This window comes from Populus euphratica, unplaced genomic scaffold (assembly GCF_000495115.2).
Source record: "Populus euphratica unplaced genomic scaffold, PopEup_1.0 scaffold202.1, whole genome shotgun sequence".
NCBI classification, from domain to species: domain Eukaryota; kingdom Viridiplantae; phylum Streptophyta; class Magnoliopsida; order Malpighiales; family Salicaceae; genus Populus; species Populus euphratica.
In genome coordinates this window covers 615,162-631,688 of record NW_011499975.1, presented here as the reverse complement: position 1 = coordinate 631,688, position 16,527 = coordinate 615,162, and the positions used below count along the sequence as shown (strand labels likewise).

Sequence of the window (16,527 nt, the reverse complement as noted above, 5' to 3'; positions counted from 1 at the left end):
TCCCGTTGCCTAGCTTTTATTAAAAATTGAAAGGAGAAGTCACCAGTGAAGTTTTAAGTGGGAGGTCGTCGAGTATGGATTATTATGGTCATTTCAGTATAAAATTGACAATTAAAATATAATTATCAGTAACAAAAAATATTTGTGTTTCGGTCCAGGACTGAAATTCCATGAGTGCCAAAGGAAGTCTCTTTGCATGTTACTGGGGAATTCACTTTTCACGAGTACTCTATATAGTGTTCGTGATTGTTAATGTGATATACATTATTATTATTATTATTATATATTCTTAACATGAACACACTAAATTTATTATTAAAAAAACTACAAAAATCATAAAAAGAATAAAAAAATCTCAAACTATAAATCGTCAAATGGAATTGGGGTGCATATTGAATGCAAAAATGGAGTTAAGAAGCCCATAAGTTAATAAATGAAACAAAATGTTCAAAATGGCTACAACCACGTCGAATGAGATGCGGCTTGGAAAAAGACGGAGCAATTTCTTACTAGCTGACAGCATTTTATAAACAGCCAAAGAGAGGCAGTCTTTCACTCCACCTGTAGACACACGACAGTGCAGAGAAAGCTCCTTCCTTAGCCATTGTAGGCCAGCAGCTTCTTTCCGTGGTAAAGAAGTAAAGCTCCCTCCTTAGCCATTGTAGGCCAGCAGAGACAAAAGTTGCAGTCGCAGACAAGGAAATCTACCTCAACCATAGTGAAGAGCTCCAGGTTAAAAACAAGAGGCTATCAGCAGAACAGGTATGTATGATCTGTTACATATCTTGTATATGTAATTCCTTCGTTACTTCAAAAACTTTCTTGATTTGCAACCCTTCATCTTTATATTTTTTTTTATACGTGCAAACTGCAAGTTTTGTTTATGATCTGGGTATAGCTTACTTGTTTTCTTCAAAGCTATAAGACACCAGGGTTCGACCCAGCCGGGTTGACTCGCTTGGATGCAGGTCAAAAACAAAGTGCCCTTGATGTTGTTTTGCTAAATGAAAAGATACCAGTTCAAAGTAAAACCGTCTTCTCGAGGCGGTGGATCACCGAGTTGATTTATCAAACAAAACTGGGTTTTATAACTATAATTTCGATGACTACATGATACGATATTGACTCAAGGGTGAGATTAATTTACAGGAGACGATTTTAGGAATTCTCATGTCAAAAGTCCCTCTTTTCTTTTCGTTCTCCCTCCCCCTCTTCCTCTCTATGCATAGAAAAAATAATAGGAATAATGGTGCCCTGGAAAAGGGATGGATATTTTCATGATTTAATTGAACTTAAATATGTCAATTAATATCCGAGAATATCGATTCCGGGGGCATGGCAAGGGAAAGGATACCTCATCCTTGTAATACCGATTAGGGATTAACTCGGAATATGATCTAGGTTATGAGGTAGAGTGTTGATTTAAGGTAATTTAATTTTTATTTTTTAAAATTAAAATGCTATTATTTTGATAATTTTTTTATGAATGACCGGATTAATATATAAGTTAATTCAGTTTTAAATCATATTGGTCATTTATTTATTTTTCAACCCATATTGATTGATCTAAGATCCGGGTTAGTTTCAAACCAACTCACCGGCGGTTCTGAATTTCATAATTATGATAAGAAAGGGCCTTTGCTATTTATTCACGGTGATCTGTAACAAGATGACAAGTTTCCATGATCCGGGGGCTTATCAATGTTGATTTGTTTTGGAGACAAATTTAATTTTCCTTTCTTAGATCTCTTTCCGAGGTTTCAAGTGTTGCAATGTCCTCTCGAATCAATTGCAAATCAGCAGAGATATTTTATGATTTTAATTCTCTAATGTCTTTATAATTTAATCTTTTTCTAATTTCTAAATTATTTCATTTTTTTCTTTATTTTAATGTAAACCATGTTTTAAAAAGAAAAAAATAATTATTTTTCTTATAATCTTTCATCCAAATGATATATTTGAACCTTTTAATTAGCTTGATCTTATCGAATTATTTGGAAAGATTCTTATCTTATCAAATTCCAAAAAAAAAAGTAAGAATTAAAAGAAACATCATCTTTTACCTTGGGTAACGTGAAGAGAGAAGTTGATATTTGATTGGATTTTCAAAGAAGACAACTGAGATGACAAGTGAAGAAACCAAATTGAAATTAATACTACTTTGTTTCCTCGCTTGATCACAGCCCCGAATGCGCTCATTAAGACAGACATGGATGTGACCGCAAATTTACATTATAGTAAAAGTAACATGAATTATTACAAAAAGTCAAAAACATCTTCATGACTGGAGCCCCTTCATGTAATTAAAAAGGTGGATCATGCATGGGTTGGGTTTAGGGAGTTAACCCTAACTTAGTCCGTATAATCTAGAAAAAATAATTAAGTAGTCCCCGTGATCTCCGAAACCATATATGCACTCTTTATATTTTTAAAGGTGCTTATAATTTATTTATTTTTCAATATTATTGAGTTTGATTATAATGTTAGTTCAAAAATAATGGGTACGGATGTTGGATTCAAAAATCTTAGATTTGAATACTTGAACATCATTATAATTTTTTTTTTATTTTTTTTTAATAATATCAAGTTTGATCACAACGTTAAAAATTATAAATTATGGGTCCAGATGTTGGATCCAAAAATTTTATTTTAGATCTGAACACTAAACTTGAGAGCTTTGAATTTTATTGCTATACATGAGGTTTGATCGCTCTGTTTGACCAAAATACTTAGGGTATAATAGTTATGCCTGATCCCAATATTAGATGTTTGATAGTTATGTCATGCCCCAACACTTGGAGCATGATAGCTTTACCATATACACCAATAAAATTTGAACTTGAACCGACTATTTTGTCTTAGATTATTATTTCATTGTCTTAGATTATTATTTCAATGTCAACCATATACACCAATAAAATTTGAACTTGAACCAACTATTTTGTCTTAGATTATTATTTCATTGTCTTAGATTATTATTTCAATGTCAAATGTATTTCATGAGAAAAAAACAATTTCATCCTTACTATATACTTAACAAGTTTTTCTGGTAAAAACAACTCTATTATTATACTATTAATTTATAGTAATTTGCATCAAGAGTAATAGTAAGTTTTTTTAATATATTGTATAATAAAGACTATCTTATTTGATTGCTATAAAAAAATTCATCCACAATATAAGTATATAAATATAATATTTTAATTTAAAAGTTTAAATCATTAAATTATATTATTTAATTGCTATAAAAAAATCTATTCACAATATAAGTATATAAAAGTTTAAATCATTAAATTATATTATTTGATTACTATAAAAAAATCTATTCACAATATAAGTATATAAAAGTTTAAATCATTAAATTATATTATTTGATTACTATAAAAAAATCTATTCACAATATAAGTATATAAAATGTTATATTTCAATTTAAAAATTTAAATTATTAAATTATATTAAATTTATTTTAAAAGAAGAATAAATATGATGAGATTTGAAGATTATAATTTATTTATTTTTTAATATTATTGAGTTTGAGTTTGATTATAATGTTAGTTCAAAAATAATGGTCCAGATGTTGGATCCAAAAATCTTAGATTTAAATATTTAAACATAATTATAATTTTATTGTTTTTTTTTTCAATAATATCAAGTTTGATCACAACGTTAAAAATTATCTATCAAGATGTTGGATCCAAAAATCTTAGATCTGAACACTAGATTCGAGCGCTTTAGATTTTATTACTATGCATGAAGATTGATCATTCTGTTTGATCAAAATACTTAGGGTATAATAGTTATGCCTCATCTTAATACTAGATGTTTGATAATTATGTTATGCCTTAACACTTGGAGCCTGATAGCCTTACCATATACACCAACAAAATTTGAACTTGAACCGACTATTTTATCTTAGATTATTATTTCAATGTCAAATGCATATCATGAAAAAAAAAACAATTCTATCCTTACTATATACTTTACAAGTTTTTCTGGTAAAAACAACTCTATTATTATACTGTAATAGTAAGTGTTTTTAATATATTGTATAATAAAGACTATCTTATTTGATTGCTATAAAAAAATCCATCCACAATATAAGTATATAAAAGTTTAAATCATTAAATTATATTATTTGATTGCTATAAAAAAATCTATTCACAATATAAGTATATAAAATGTTATATTTTAATTTAAAAGTTTAAATTATTAAATTTATTTTGAAAGAAGAATAAATATGATGAGATTTGAAATCATAATTATTTTATTATTAAAATTTTAATATCATATTAAAAATTTATTTTAATAATTAAAATTTAAGTTAATAAATGAAATTTTAAAATATAATTTATATTATTTTAAAAAAATTCACAGTACAATAATTACAAGAATAGTAAAAAAGAAAAAAGAAAGAATGAAACCTACTCTTTTTTGAGAGGATGGAGGCTTTGCCGAGAGGGAGGGAGCGGCTTCGGTTGCTGGGGGTAGCGACGTGCTCTCTTTGCTTTGGCAGCAGTGATTCCAGGGGAGATGAGGCTTTTCTATTGAGAGGGAAATGAGCTGAGCGAAAATGGGGGAAAAAAGGGGAGGGTAGGAATTTTGATTTTGTTTTGCGATTGGATAGGTTTGGCTAAATTCTGACAATCGGCAACAGAAAATCGGTCGCAAATCCATCGCCAGTTACTGTCGTGAATCCTGACCTTATCATATCACTTCTATTTTATGTTAAATAATAAATAATATTTGGATAATAAATATTTAAAATTTTATAGATAAGATATGAATATTTAAATTTTATTTTTAATAAAGTATAAATGTAACAAAAACCAAAGTAGTGGTCACTCCTGGGAAAAAGCAAAATCAGGTGCCAGTAGATAGGGTACCTTTTGTTAGGGTTAAAAACGGTGTCGTAAGTAAACATCCGTGTTGTGACAACAATTGCTTTTTGTTGTCGGGTAAACATCCAAACTGTGCTCACATGGTTTCAAGTTTGTCCAGAGAATTTGGACAATATATATATTCAACTATTTCCATGCATACTTTCATGTTCTCCGTCAATTATAAATGAATGTTTTTGTGATGATATTATGTTTTTTTAAATATTTTTAGATTATTTATATTAAAAATAAAATTTTAAAAATAAAAGATATTATTTTAATGTAATTTTAAAAAATAAAAAACAATAGTTATGACTGTAAGATATTATTTTAATGTAATTTAAAAAAATAAAAAACAATAGTTATGACTGTACCAAACATTGCTCTATTAATACGGGAGTGATGATGAATGTCAGACGCTACTTAAGAAGGCGGTGTCCCTCGAGGCATGGGAACTTGATTGTTATAGGTGAGAATAAAATATCCTTTGTGATTCTTCTTCATTGGACGACCAACCTGTATATCATGTGTCTCCACGTGTTCCCTGTCTTTTAATAATTACTCGCTTTTATGAAAAAATAGGATTTTGTCTTTTGTCATTTGGCATTATTGGACACCAACAAATCATAGGAACTGCCCTTCATGAAGTATCTAAATTGTTAAAATAGATTTTGCTTTCCAACGACACAGCTACCAGGCCAAAACATTATTTTAGTATTTATTTATTTTTATTAAATTTGATAACATCATCTTTGGCTGAATTTTCTTTTCTTTTGGTACTATAATTATGCTGAAAAATATTTTACTAATTATCATACACTACCTACCAGGAAAAGACTTTTTAATTATATTAAGCAGAAAAAATATTTTTTTAATTGTGATTATGATATTTTTGAATGTGTCCTGTAAAATATATGCAAAATATAAATTATATAAAAACATTTGTTAATTACGCTGTCCCATAGAAAATGTATTTTTCTTTTAAAAATTATGTCTTTGATGTAAATTATGGTTGTGATTATTTTTTAAAAATTATTTTTAAAATTAATACATTAAAATAATATAAAAATATATTAATTTAAAACAAAATAAAAATTTTAATTTTTTTTAAATATTTTTAAAATACAATGCTAAACACACTTGAATTATCTTGATATTTTTACACTAATCAAAAGTAAATTTATTTTTAAAATATTGTTTAATAAAAAATATAAAATTAATTTCTTGAAAGTTTGTTAATTATGTTGATGTTTTCGTGTTAAAAATGAAAAATTTAAAAAGATGTGTTTTTAATTACCTTGGCTGAATTTTCTTTTCTTTTGGTAATTATAGGAAAAGACTTTTTAATTATATTAAAAAGAAAAAAATATTTTTTTTAATCATGATATCTTTGAATGTGTTCTGTAAGGTATATACAAAATATAAATTATATAAAAATATTTGTTAATTACGCTGTCTCTTAGAAAATGTATTTTTCATGATTATCTCTTTCGTGTAAAGTGTGACAATTATTATTTTTTTAAAATATTTTTTATTTTAAAAAATATATTAATAATATTTTTTATTTTTTAAAATTTATTTTTGAAATTAACACATCAAAATAATTTAAAATTATAAAAAATATATTAATTTCAAATAAAATAAAAAATTTAAATTTTTCTAAAAATATTTTTGAAATATAATACTAAACACATGAATTATCTTTTGACACTTTCACTCCGACTAAAAGTAAATTTATTTTTAAAATGTTTTTTAATTAAAAATATAAAATTAATTTCTTAAAAGTTTTTTTAATTATGTAGATGTTTTCGTGTTAAAAATAAAAAATTTAAAAAGATGTGTTTTTAATTAAAATTCACATTCACTTCTTTAATAAACACTGTTTCACGAGATTTGCCCTGCGTGGGACTTTGTGGCTTTATTCATATAAAACAAAAAGAAAAAGCTCACGCCTCACGGCGGGTTAGAGAGCATGGAAATTTAGCAATGCAAATATTTTCACGCGCAACAAACTTTTTGCAAGTGGGTCGTTGTTAATACAGCCATAAAGTTTCGTGTAAAGTGACAACATCATGAAGGTTCATTTGCATCTTTTATATCATTTTTTAGGGTTTATTTACAAGTGTGTTTGAAATTATTTTTTATATTAAAATATATATTAATAATTTATTTTTAAAAAATTATTTTTAATATTAGTATTTTAAAAATACTAAAAATATATTAATTTGAAATAAATAAAAAAATTTAATTATTTTAAAAATAGTTTTAAAATGGAAGTAAAAACAATCCGGCTCAAAAAATGGTAGGATTCCTAGGATTTTTTATTTTTCTATTATTATCATGTCCTGCTCAATGATCAGATCCCTCTATCAAGTATAATACTTATAAATATTTTTGTTTTTGACCTGAAAAACTAGCAGAGATTCTAATAAATTATTGGTTTTTAAAATAGTTTTTTTTTAAATATAATTAAAATAATATATTTTTATTTTTAAAAATTTATTTCCCACATCGTACATTAAAAAAATTAAAATTATAAACATTTATTTTTAAAAAAATTCTTTAAAATTATCTCTTGAGCGAAAATCAAAAACACTTTACAATGAAGCGTAAGAAGTTTGAGGTGATCAATTAGTGTTTTCCACGAAGTTAATCTACATTATAACATAATAAAATGTTGATTTTCAATTCATTGACGGGTTTCTGCTCTATGGGTGGAAGCTTACGTAAGAACCCCTGTGGGACGTGGTTGGTTAGCAACGCCCCTTCGACGCCGCCGTGCTACGGGTACCCCGTCCCAATTGGATGGCTAGGGTTTTCTTCGTATAAAATAGTACACACTTCATCGACATTTTGTTTTCACCGGGGCCATCCTACCGTGGGGACCCATACAGGTCACCCATGAACCGGAACCTAAAACACTCTTTCATGGCTGAAATTCAAAGCGTTGTTTTATTTAAATTAAAATGCCACGTGAATTTGTAAACATAAAAGTAGGCGTGGAGCTGGCATAAATAAATTAAGCAATTAAGCTCTACAATTGGGTTAATCAAGCACTCGATTGTTTAATTAAGTAAATTAATCCCACTACCGTTACTCGGAACGAAATAGGTGGTTAGTGGTTAGCTCTTTAATTTAACCTGCTCATACTCCCTACCCCTCCATTTCTCTTTAGCCACTGCGATCTACTTCGATCTCTCTTTCTAAACTCCTTGAATACTTAGCTTTTTTTTTTTTAAATATATATATATATGGTTTCTAACGTAAAAATCCACAGACCATGAATTCTCAGTCGAAGCAACGACCAGAGGTAATTCTCTCGTTTCCTCTTTCTTTTTCCTTTTTCCAATATTTTGATTTGGTTTAATTTAAATGGAAACTGAGAGTGAACTTGGGGCAGATAAGTAGAGCTGAAACGTGTTGTTCTTTGGGTTATTGGTGCATACAGCTCTTTTGGCCAAGAGTGGTGGTTCGTAAATGGCTAAATATCAGCTCCAAAGACTCCGATTACAGCGCCGACTCTGATGACGATTACGCTTCTTCTGATTCTGCTTCCGACACCAATGGTAACGCCAAAATTCCGAACTCTCTAAATGTGAGAAACAGTTATTGAATTTTCTTTGTCCTGGTTTTTGAAGGAATTTTGCTTGTTACTTGGTGCAGAGTTTGTTCAATGCCAGAGAGAATCGCGATTTGGAAGCAACAGAGGGGAGGATGTTCAAGGTGATCTCAACTTTATTTTCTTTTTATTACTCCTTTTCTTTGAAGTTTCGAATTCCCAGCTGGAATGATTTCTGGCACTTTGAGTTTAAATTAGTGGGTATTTCGATTAAAGATATAATTTTGAATTTTGAATTTTAAATTTTAAATTAGTGGGTATTTTGATTCATGATTTAATCTTGAAATGGTCACAAGCTGTTCATAGAAGCATTTGATTCTTGAAGATAGTATAAACTGTGCCTTTTATTCTGTATAGAATTTTATTGATTCTGGAATGTTGAAATATTTTTGTTTTTGTTGTTTGGTGGGATTATATTTTATGGTTTTGGGGATTTATACAATTCAATTTTGGTATGTAACTGAGTAAATTCCATAATGATTCCTTATGCTTACTTTCTCCTATAAAAGCTGGCATATGTAATTGAAAATGGTTGATGACGCCGCTATATTTTGACTAATAGTTAAATGTAGGTAGGCACTAATGCATTTGCTATTACATTATTTAGGTATTTGAAAAAATCTTCAAACCATGGATCCTGATGGTTTGTTGTGGTGGTCCTTTTGGTTTTCTTGCTTTTCTTTATGCTTGATTCAGATTGTGGTACACGCTTGAGGTGCCTGCATGACAATATTCCATCATGGCATCAGAATGAGTCAATATATATATTTCCCTGATTCTACTTAGATGCACGGGCCTTCTTTTCCAAATGTTATTAAAAAAGTACATAAAAAATGAAGTCAGCTATTTCCCTGTTTTGGAAGTGAATCAGTTATGGCTGCTTCAAACTTGAGTCAGCATTGTTGAGCAGTTTCTCTATACAGTATTGCTTTTTTATTTTATTTGACTTCTTTCCTGGACAAATATTTTAAACTCCAGATGCTGTTCCACGGATAAGGAGACGAAAGTCAGAGACATTTAGAGCACAGTATATAAACATAAACGAAATCAGGTCCTATACCCTTCCCTTATATCTTGATAACTTAAGAGTAAACTCCAGTTACACTGATGCTGAAGATTGTTGTTTTGTTTTTTGGTAATGACATTGCGATACTTGATGCTTTCTTTTTTACTGGTAAAAAAATTCTGTTTCACCTCCTGGTAACTAAGTAAATTGAATTTTGACAAAATTCATTGTCAGAATACGCGTCGGGACATGGAATGTTGGAGGAAAACTTCCACATGATGACCTAGATATCGATGACTGGATTGATACTGATGATCCTGCTGACATCTATGTGTTTGGGTATGTGTTTCCATGCACCTCCTCCAATGTTGAACTTAGTTTATTTAAAGGTAATCTGCTATTTAAGACCTGAAAAAGGTAATATGTTCTCTGCCACGCAGTCAATGTTAATCTTATCTAAGACCTAACATCAATACAATTAAATAACAATCTTCATTGATGCAGTTAAAAGCCTTACTCTAGCTAAGAAAGAATATGGTCAATTTCAAGAGAACCCTTTATAAATCAAACAGCGTTATTGATAACAGCCAGAGAGAGAACATTAAGTATGAACCTCTACTTCTGCCTTGACAGAAACTGAAATTCCACCCATAATTGTACGTGCTCTTATCTAAGACCTAAACATAATTATATGTGAATGATGTGGTTTCATATCCACTTGACATGACTCCGGCAATTTAATTTACTTATTGCCTCAACTTGCTGTGTGTGTTGTTTGTTCTTTCTCATGAAATGCATAATTTGTCTTCCTAGATATGTCAATTTTGGTCTCAAACTGGTTCTTTGTTTTTCTCTGTTATATCCAAGTGATTTCACTTGAGAAATATGACAAGTGCTTCATTTTTACAGGCTCCAGGAGATTGTACCCTTAAATCCTGGGAATATCCTTGGTGCTGAAGATAACCGCCCAGTTCCAAAGTGGGAAAACATTATTCGTGAAACACTGAACAGAATTCGACCAGCAAGGACTAAGGTTAAGTGCTACAGTGATCCTCCATCCCCATCAAAATTCATGCCATCTGAGGATGTGCCTGCCATAGAAGAGGAGATATTACTTGAAAGTGATAGTGATATTGGTGAAGAAATCCATCCCTTGGATGAAGAATTCAAAGGTTTTGATGAACTCAATGACATATCAATCACAGCTGACATGAGCATGAATTCTGGAGTTCCAGATGGTACTGGTAGCGAAAAATTAGGTGAGCCAGTGGAGCGGGATTTACAAAAGCAATTTTCTTCTCCAAAAAAATTAGACAGATTAAATTGCTTGCGGACAGAAGATTCTGCAGGAGATGCAGAAGCATTGGCAGCTCCTCGAAAATTAACTAAAATTCTTAGTGGTTCTGAAAGGCTTGGCTTGAGCTGGCCAGAGCCCCCTTTAAACTTGGTATCTCAGCATGTTTTGCGAAGACCAAATTCCTTCAAATCAGTTAAATCATTTAAAGCAACCAAGTCTTTTGGAGGATATAGTTCTTTTAAGTCTGTCTCAAACGAAACACAATCAGGATTGGCTCTGTTTGCCGATCTTGACTTTGAAGCTCTAATGAAACGGAAAAGACGACCGTCATATGTAAGGATAGTGAGCAAGCAGATGGTTGGAAGTTTTCTCACTATTTGGGTTCGTAGGAGCTTGCGTAAGCATATCCAGAACGTAAAAGTATCCACTGTTGGTGTTGGTGTTATGGGCTATATTGGTAACAAGGTCTGTTTCCTAACCTAATTTTACTGGCATTTTGGTCATACTTTTTCTTATGCTACCAGTGTGATGGTTCTCATATCACACACTTTGACAAGTGAGAGTTCCTTTCATATTTAGATAAAGGTCCTTTTTGTCTTTTGCGGCCACACAATGCTTTTCAAAAAATTTGAATTTGTTTTTGCCTCTAATTTTTTTTTTTTTTTTTTGTTTTTGAATTGTTTTGATGTGCGGATGTCAAAAATAAATCTTAAAAAATAAAGAAATATTATTTTGATGCATTTCCATGCGATATTTTGAAAAACAACCACAATCATAATGTCAAATGCCACCTAAATTTGCTTTCATGGTTGAGCATGTATAGGTTAATAGAATGCGAAAGCTTGTCATGCTCTCTGAAAATTTTCACTGTCTTAACATTGTTAGGAGATTGCAAATCTCATTTTAGAGTTAACTTTATCAGATAATGTTATGTGAAATCTTGTTTCAGGAAAGCTAAATGCTTAATTCATGCTTCTGATGTCTTGTAATTGTTATAATGCCTAGAAATGGGTGAAAATATTTTCGTCTTTTTTGTTTTGAACTGCAAATATGCACTTCATCAAATCCTTTTTCATTTAAGGTAATCCTTCACATGGTATGACAGTTCTTCAATTTTTCAGGGATCAATATCAGTCAGCATGTCTATATATCAGACATCTTTCTGCTTTGTATGCACACATCTCACATCAGGTGAAAAGGACGGGGATGAACGCAAAAGAAATGCTGATGTTCATGAAATACATAGAAGAACTCAATTTCGTCCCCTTTCCAGTGTTGGGCTTCCTAAAAACATCTATGATCATGAGTGAGTATATGTCATCTAAATACAAACGCAACATGTCTTGTTTTGGCCCCATATTAGACATCCTTTATACTTTTGAAATTGTTCTTTTCAGCCTTCGGGAAGTTTCTTGTTACTGGTTGTTTGCACCTTTTTCACTTCAATAGAAGACTATATACCATAATACTAACCTGTATCACTTATGCAGAAGAATTATCTGGTTGGGTGATTTGAATTACCGCATCAACTTGTCATATGACAAAACACACGAACTCATCTCCAGAAAGGAGTGGTCCCAGTTAGTGGAGAGGGACCAGGTACCTAAGTGATTGTTAATTTTTTAAATAAAATTATGTTACAAGACATCAAATTATTTTCCCTTGTGAGTGATTTCATATGTATATGCGTGCATGCTCACACCTCCTAAGGTGACTTGTCTAAACTTTGAATTTCATTTTAATAGCATTGTTATTTTGGCTATTTTTTAATCATTTGAAAACTACGGGACTGCATGTTTGTGGGTTTCTACATGACTCAGTTAACTTAGTTGCTGGGATGCCAACTACCTGTAAATTTTCCTTGACATGTTACCATGACAGCTTGTACGAGAACTAAGAAAAGGCCGGGCATTTGATGGATGGTCGGAGGGTACATTGAATTTTGCACCAACATATAAATATGAGATGAATTCAGATAAATACTATGGAGAAGATCCAAAGGCTGGAAGGCGCATTCCTGCATGGTATGCTTCTGCATGATTCGAGTAGTTATAAGTGTTTCCACTTATCTGCTTAGTTCATGTTTATTAATTCATCTCCTGCAACTGTATATTTTATTGTTTTATTGTGTTGTTTTTGGATTATATTCTCTGTTGAAATGAACCCTATTCATGACTTTGTATTTACTACTACGAGGTTTAGATGGTTTTTCCCCTCCATGTGTTTCTTAGTTGCATTCCGTATCTAGGATTATCATAGGTAATGCAGTTTTTGTTGCTAGTTGGCCGTTCACATTATCTTTTAGAAATGATGCTTACCATCCTTGCACTTGTGTCTGGGGTATGTTGTGGTATCGTGTTAGATTTTTCTCTTTGTATACCATTCGTTTTCTTTTTACTTTCTAAGGCTAAGGTTTATTTCGAATCCTCTTAAGATTCAAAGTTTTATTCACTGGCATTTTTCTTAATTCCTTTTAGGTTACCATATCCCTATTAGCTTTATGAAAACATACCAGCTGATACACAAGCATTCCAAATGGGTGAAACTGCAGTGCACAACTGGTGGCTTTTGGTGGCCGTCCCAGAATCTGTCTTTTGTCAATCATTCTGGTAAAGATGCTGGAAGATGACCATTTATACTTGTATCAAGACAAAATAAGTTGCGAATTACTTAACCTTGAATGGAAAAAGATCATCAGCTCTTCCCTGCATCCTTTCTCCCCCTTTACATTCACTTCCTCTTTCACCCTCTACTTTTCTACCACCAATGTGCTCGCTGTCACAGCCCCCATTATTTCTGAACCCCCAAGAGAAAATTTAACATGGTGGATTTTAGAATATTATTCAAGTAAAATTTTATATTCTTCACATAAATTCTTCGACTTTCAACTTTTTGCTTAATAGCATGGTTACATTATGGTGTGATTATCAATATCTTCCATGAATATACACCAATGTGCACACTAATCTTTCAGGTGCGATCGCATCCTTTCATATGGAAAGGGAATGAGGCTACTGAACTATGGGAGGACAGAGCTAAAACTTTCTGATCATCGACCCGTGACTGCCACATTTATGGCTGAGGTTGAGGTGTTTTCTCATAGGAAGCTACAGAAGGCACTCACATTAACAGATGCAGAGATTGAAAATGAGGAAGTTGTGGCAGACTTGGGCACTGATGTCGGAATGAGCCAGTTGAGATTGGAGCAGGTGAGCACTAAGTTATGTTTGTGAACTGCATAAATGTTAGCTGGTTGATTCTATGTTAGGTATTAAAGGGTGCAGTATATAGCATTTCTAGGAGTGAAGTATACAGGGAAAGGAATCTAGAGTTTTTAAACCTTACTCTTACACGTAAAAAGACCTTACATGAGAAATGGTGTAGCTTCTTCTTTGCATACAACTACTGATTCTGATTGAAAACAGTCAGGGCTGTTTTCTTGGTCATGATAATGCCCCTGTTTAAAGCCCTTATGCTGCTGTAAGACATTCTATGAACTCATTTCACTGCAGTGTTACACTTCTTTTGGTAATGGTGGTTTGCTTTATTGAAGTTGTCACACTCTGAAAACTATTATTTGTTCATAATTTAGATTAAAGTGTAGATTCTGTTCCTTGCAATTTCTAATAGAAGTTAATGTTCGAATTCAATTATCATTTCATACCTTTCATTACCTAGGGCCTGGTGTATAGCAGGCTAGTCAAGCAGTCATTTTAGATGACATGAGTCATTGGGGCAGGTTGAGGCATAACTATTGGAATTTCAGATGACTTTGAGGCTGGGTTGTGGCCCGTAAAATCTGAGTGATGCATGAATGGGCGCACTTTGGTGAGCTTGACTTCTATTTGGTTTCCTGTTGAGGTTGGACAAGGTTAAAATGGTACTAATCTGATCTTGAATCAGTACCAGTCTTGTGCTTTAAAACCTCAGCTAGATTTCACTGGCCATGATCAAGATTGTGACTAGTTAACCCATCAACTACTTACTTGAATTGTGTTGTTCTCACATAGAAATAGAAATAATTGTAGCAGGAATTTAAGATCTAGTATCTAGTGTATACAGTGAGTGGTTCCTAAGCTCAGATTTCAATATTGCGTTTAGTTATGACTAGCCTTGAACTTTGGTAGTTTGTACGTCTAAAAAATATACCAGGCCTAAGTTTGTGTGCCCACCACATGATCACACGATGCTTAATTTCAAAATGCTGAAGAAAGCTTGATCGAAGAAAGCACTTTTTTGATCCTTTAGGATCCCTCATGTCTTGAAATATCATTTATTCAATTGTTGCCCAGCCAAAACAGAATCCTGGAATTCTTCCTTGGAATTTTTGCTTGAAATGGTTGCAAGGGATTGTCGCTGTAAAATACATATGCCCCTGTGGAAGCAATTCAAATGTTTACCTACTCGGTATATTTTAGCATCAGAAGAATGAAAAGAAAGCATAAAAGTTAACAAGAAGAGGAAGAGTTTCATTTATAGATTATTTGAGGGCAACCATCTAATAGGCCCTTGAGTGGCCATGAGTGTATCAAATGGTTTCTTCTGTTCTGCTATTTTGGTTCTATATTGACTTTAATGTATCATTTTGACCACAACTTTTACAGGATATCACTTTCTGGTAGCGTTGAGGAGGACTACCCTGTTATAAAGGCTGAGAGTGGCATCCTGACAACTATGCTATTACTACCCTACCTCAGATCCATTCATTGATTCTGTTATTTTTTGCATGATATCGTGCATTGAGCTTCCCGTGTTAATGTGTTCATAGTAGGGGTCTTTTTTTTCTTCAGAGAGAGAACATAGGAGTCCTTAACTGTAAGTTTAGCAGCAATATTAGTTAGAATGCGCGGTGGAGTATACATGTGCCATGATGTATGTTATAAGTATCAGAGATCAATCCACGGCGTTTATGAAGGTTTTTAATGTTGTAAAAAAAAGAAGAGTTAATGTATTTGCCAGTTGCCGCTGCTATGTGTACGTGTGTTTACTACCTTACCTTGTTTAAACAAACTGAATAATAAGAGCGTATCCTGGTTGTGAGCATGCTGCTCTCTCTAGGAGAAATTTCTTCCCACCAAGCAATAGCAAGTTGGCTGATTTGACTGTGCTTTCCTCTTTTATCTGTGTGCTGCAATTAATTATATAATTGTTTTTAATTTTAAAAATTATTTTTGATATCAATACAATAATATAAAAATATTTAAAAATTTAATTTAAAACAAATAATAAAAAATAGTTTTTTTTAAATACAAAACACAATAATATAAAAATATTTAAAATTTTAATTTAAAACAAAAAATAAAAAATAGTTTTTTTTAAATACAAAGATAAATTTCCTCTCAATCATCTTCTTATCAGTAAAATGGGGTTGATGACTAAACAATTAACAGTTATTAATCATCGACCATAAAATTTCTTTTTTATAAATATATATCTCAGAATGGAAGACGCTTAAGAGGATTCGAAAGCATGGTCAACTTTTATTTTTAAAAATATATATTTTTTATTAATTTTTTTGATATATTAAAAATAAAAAAATATTATTCTTATTAAATTTTTTGATATATTAAAAAAAAAAAATATTATTTTAATAAATTTTAATTTAACATAAAAAATACTTTAAAAAATAGTTAGAATCGTACTTCTAAAATAATGGTCGGCTCGTCGACTACGTAGTTAGAATCGTACTTATAAAATAATGGTCGGCTCGTCGACTACGTGGCGCAAT

The 16,527-nt window shown here is 31.3% G+C and overlaps 1 protein-coding gene across 6 annotated transcripts; it reads left to right on the top strand.

Moving 5' to 3' along the window:
• Positions 1–468: 468 nt before the first annotated feature.
• Positions 469–15,842, top strand: LOC105139517 (DNAse I-like superfamily protein). 6 transcript variants are annotated; one of them, XM_011045984.1, is made up of 13 exons: positions 469–630; positions 671–762; positions 8,155–8,187; positions 8,278–8,443; positions 8,541–8,600; positions 9,475–9,547; positions 9,737–9,841; positions 10,412–11,264; positions 11,921–12,105; positions 12,290–12,398; positions 12,681–12,823; positions 13,774–14,008; positions 15,404–15,842. In XM_011045984.1, exons 3-13 carry the CDS (start codon positions 8,158–8,160, stop codon positions 15,419–15,421), a joined length of 1,977 nt encoding a protein of 658 aa, XP_011044286.1. In that variant the 5' UTR covers positions 469–630; positions 671–762; positions 8,155–8,157; the 3' UTR covers positions 15,422–15,842. The 6 variants fall into 6 exon arrangements, with proteins under 6 accessions (XP_011044286.1, XP_011044285.1, XP_011044289.1 ...); XM_011045983.1 differs by having other exon boundaries at positions 469–762; XM_011045987.1 differs by having other exon boundaries at positions 471–762; positions 8,326–8,443.
• Positions 15,843–16,527: the final 685 nt, after the last annotated feature.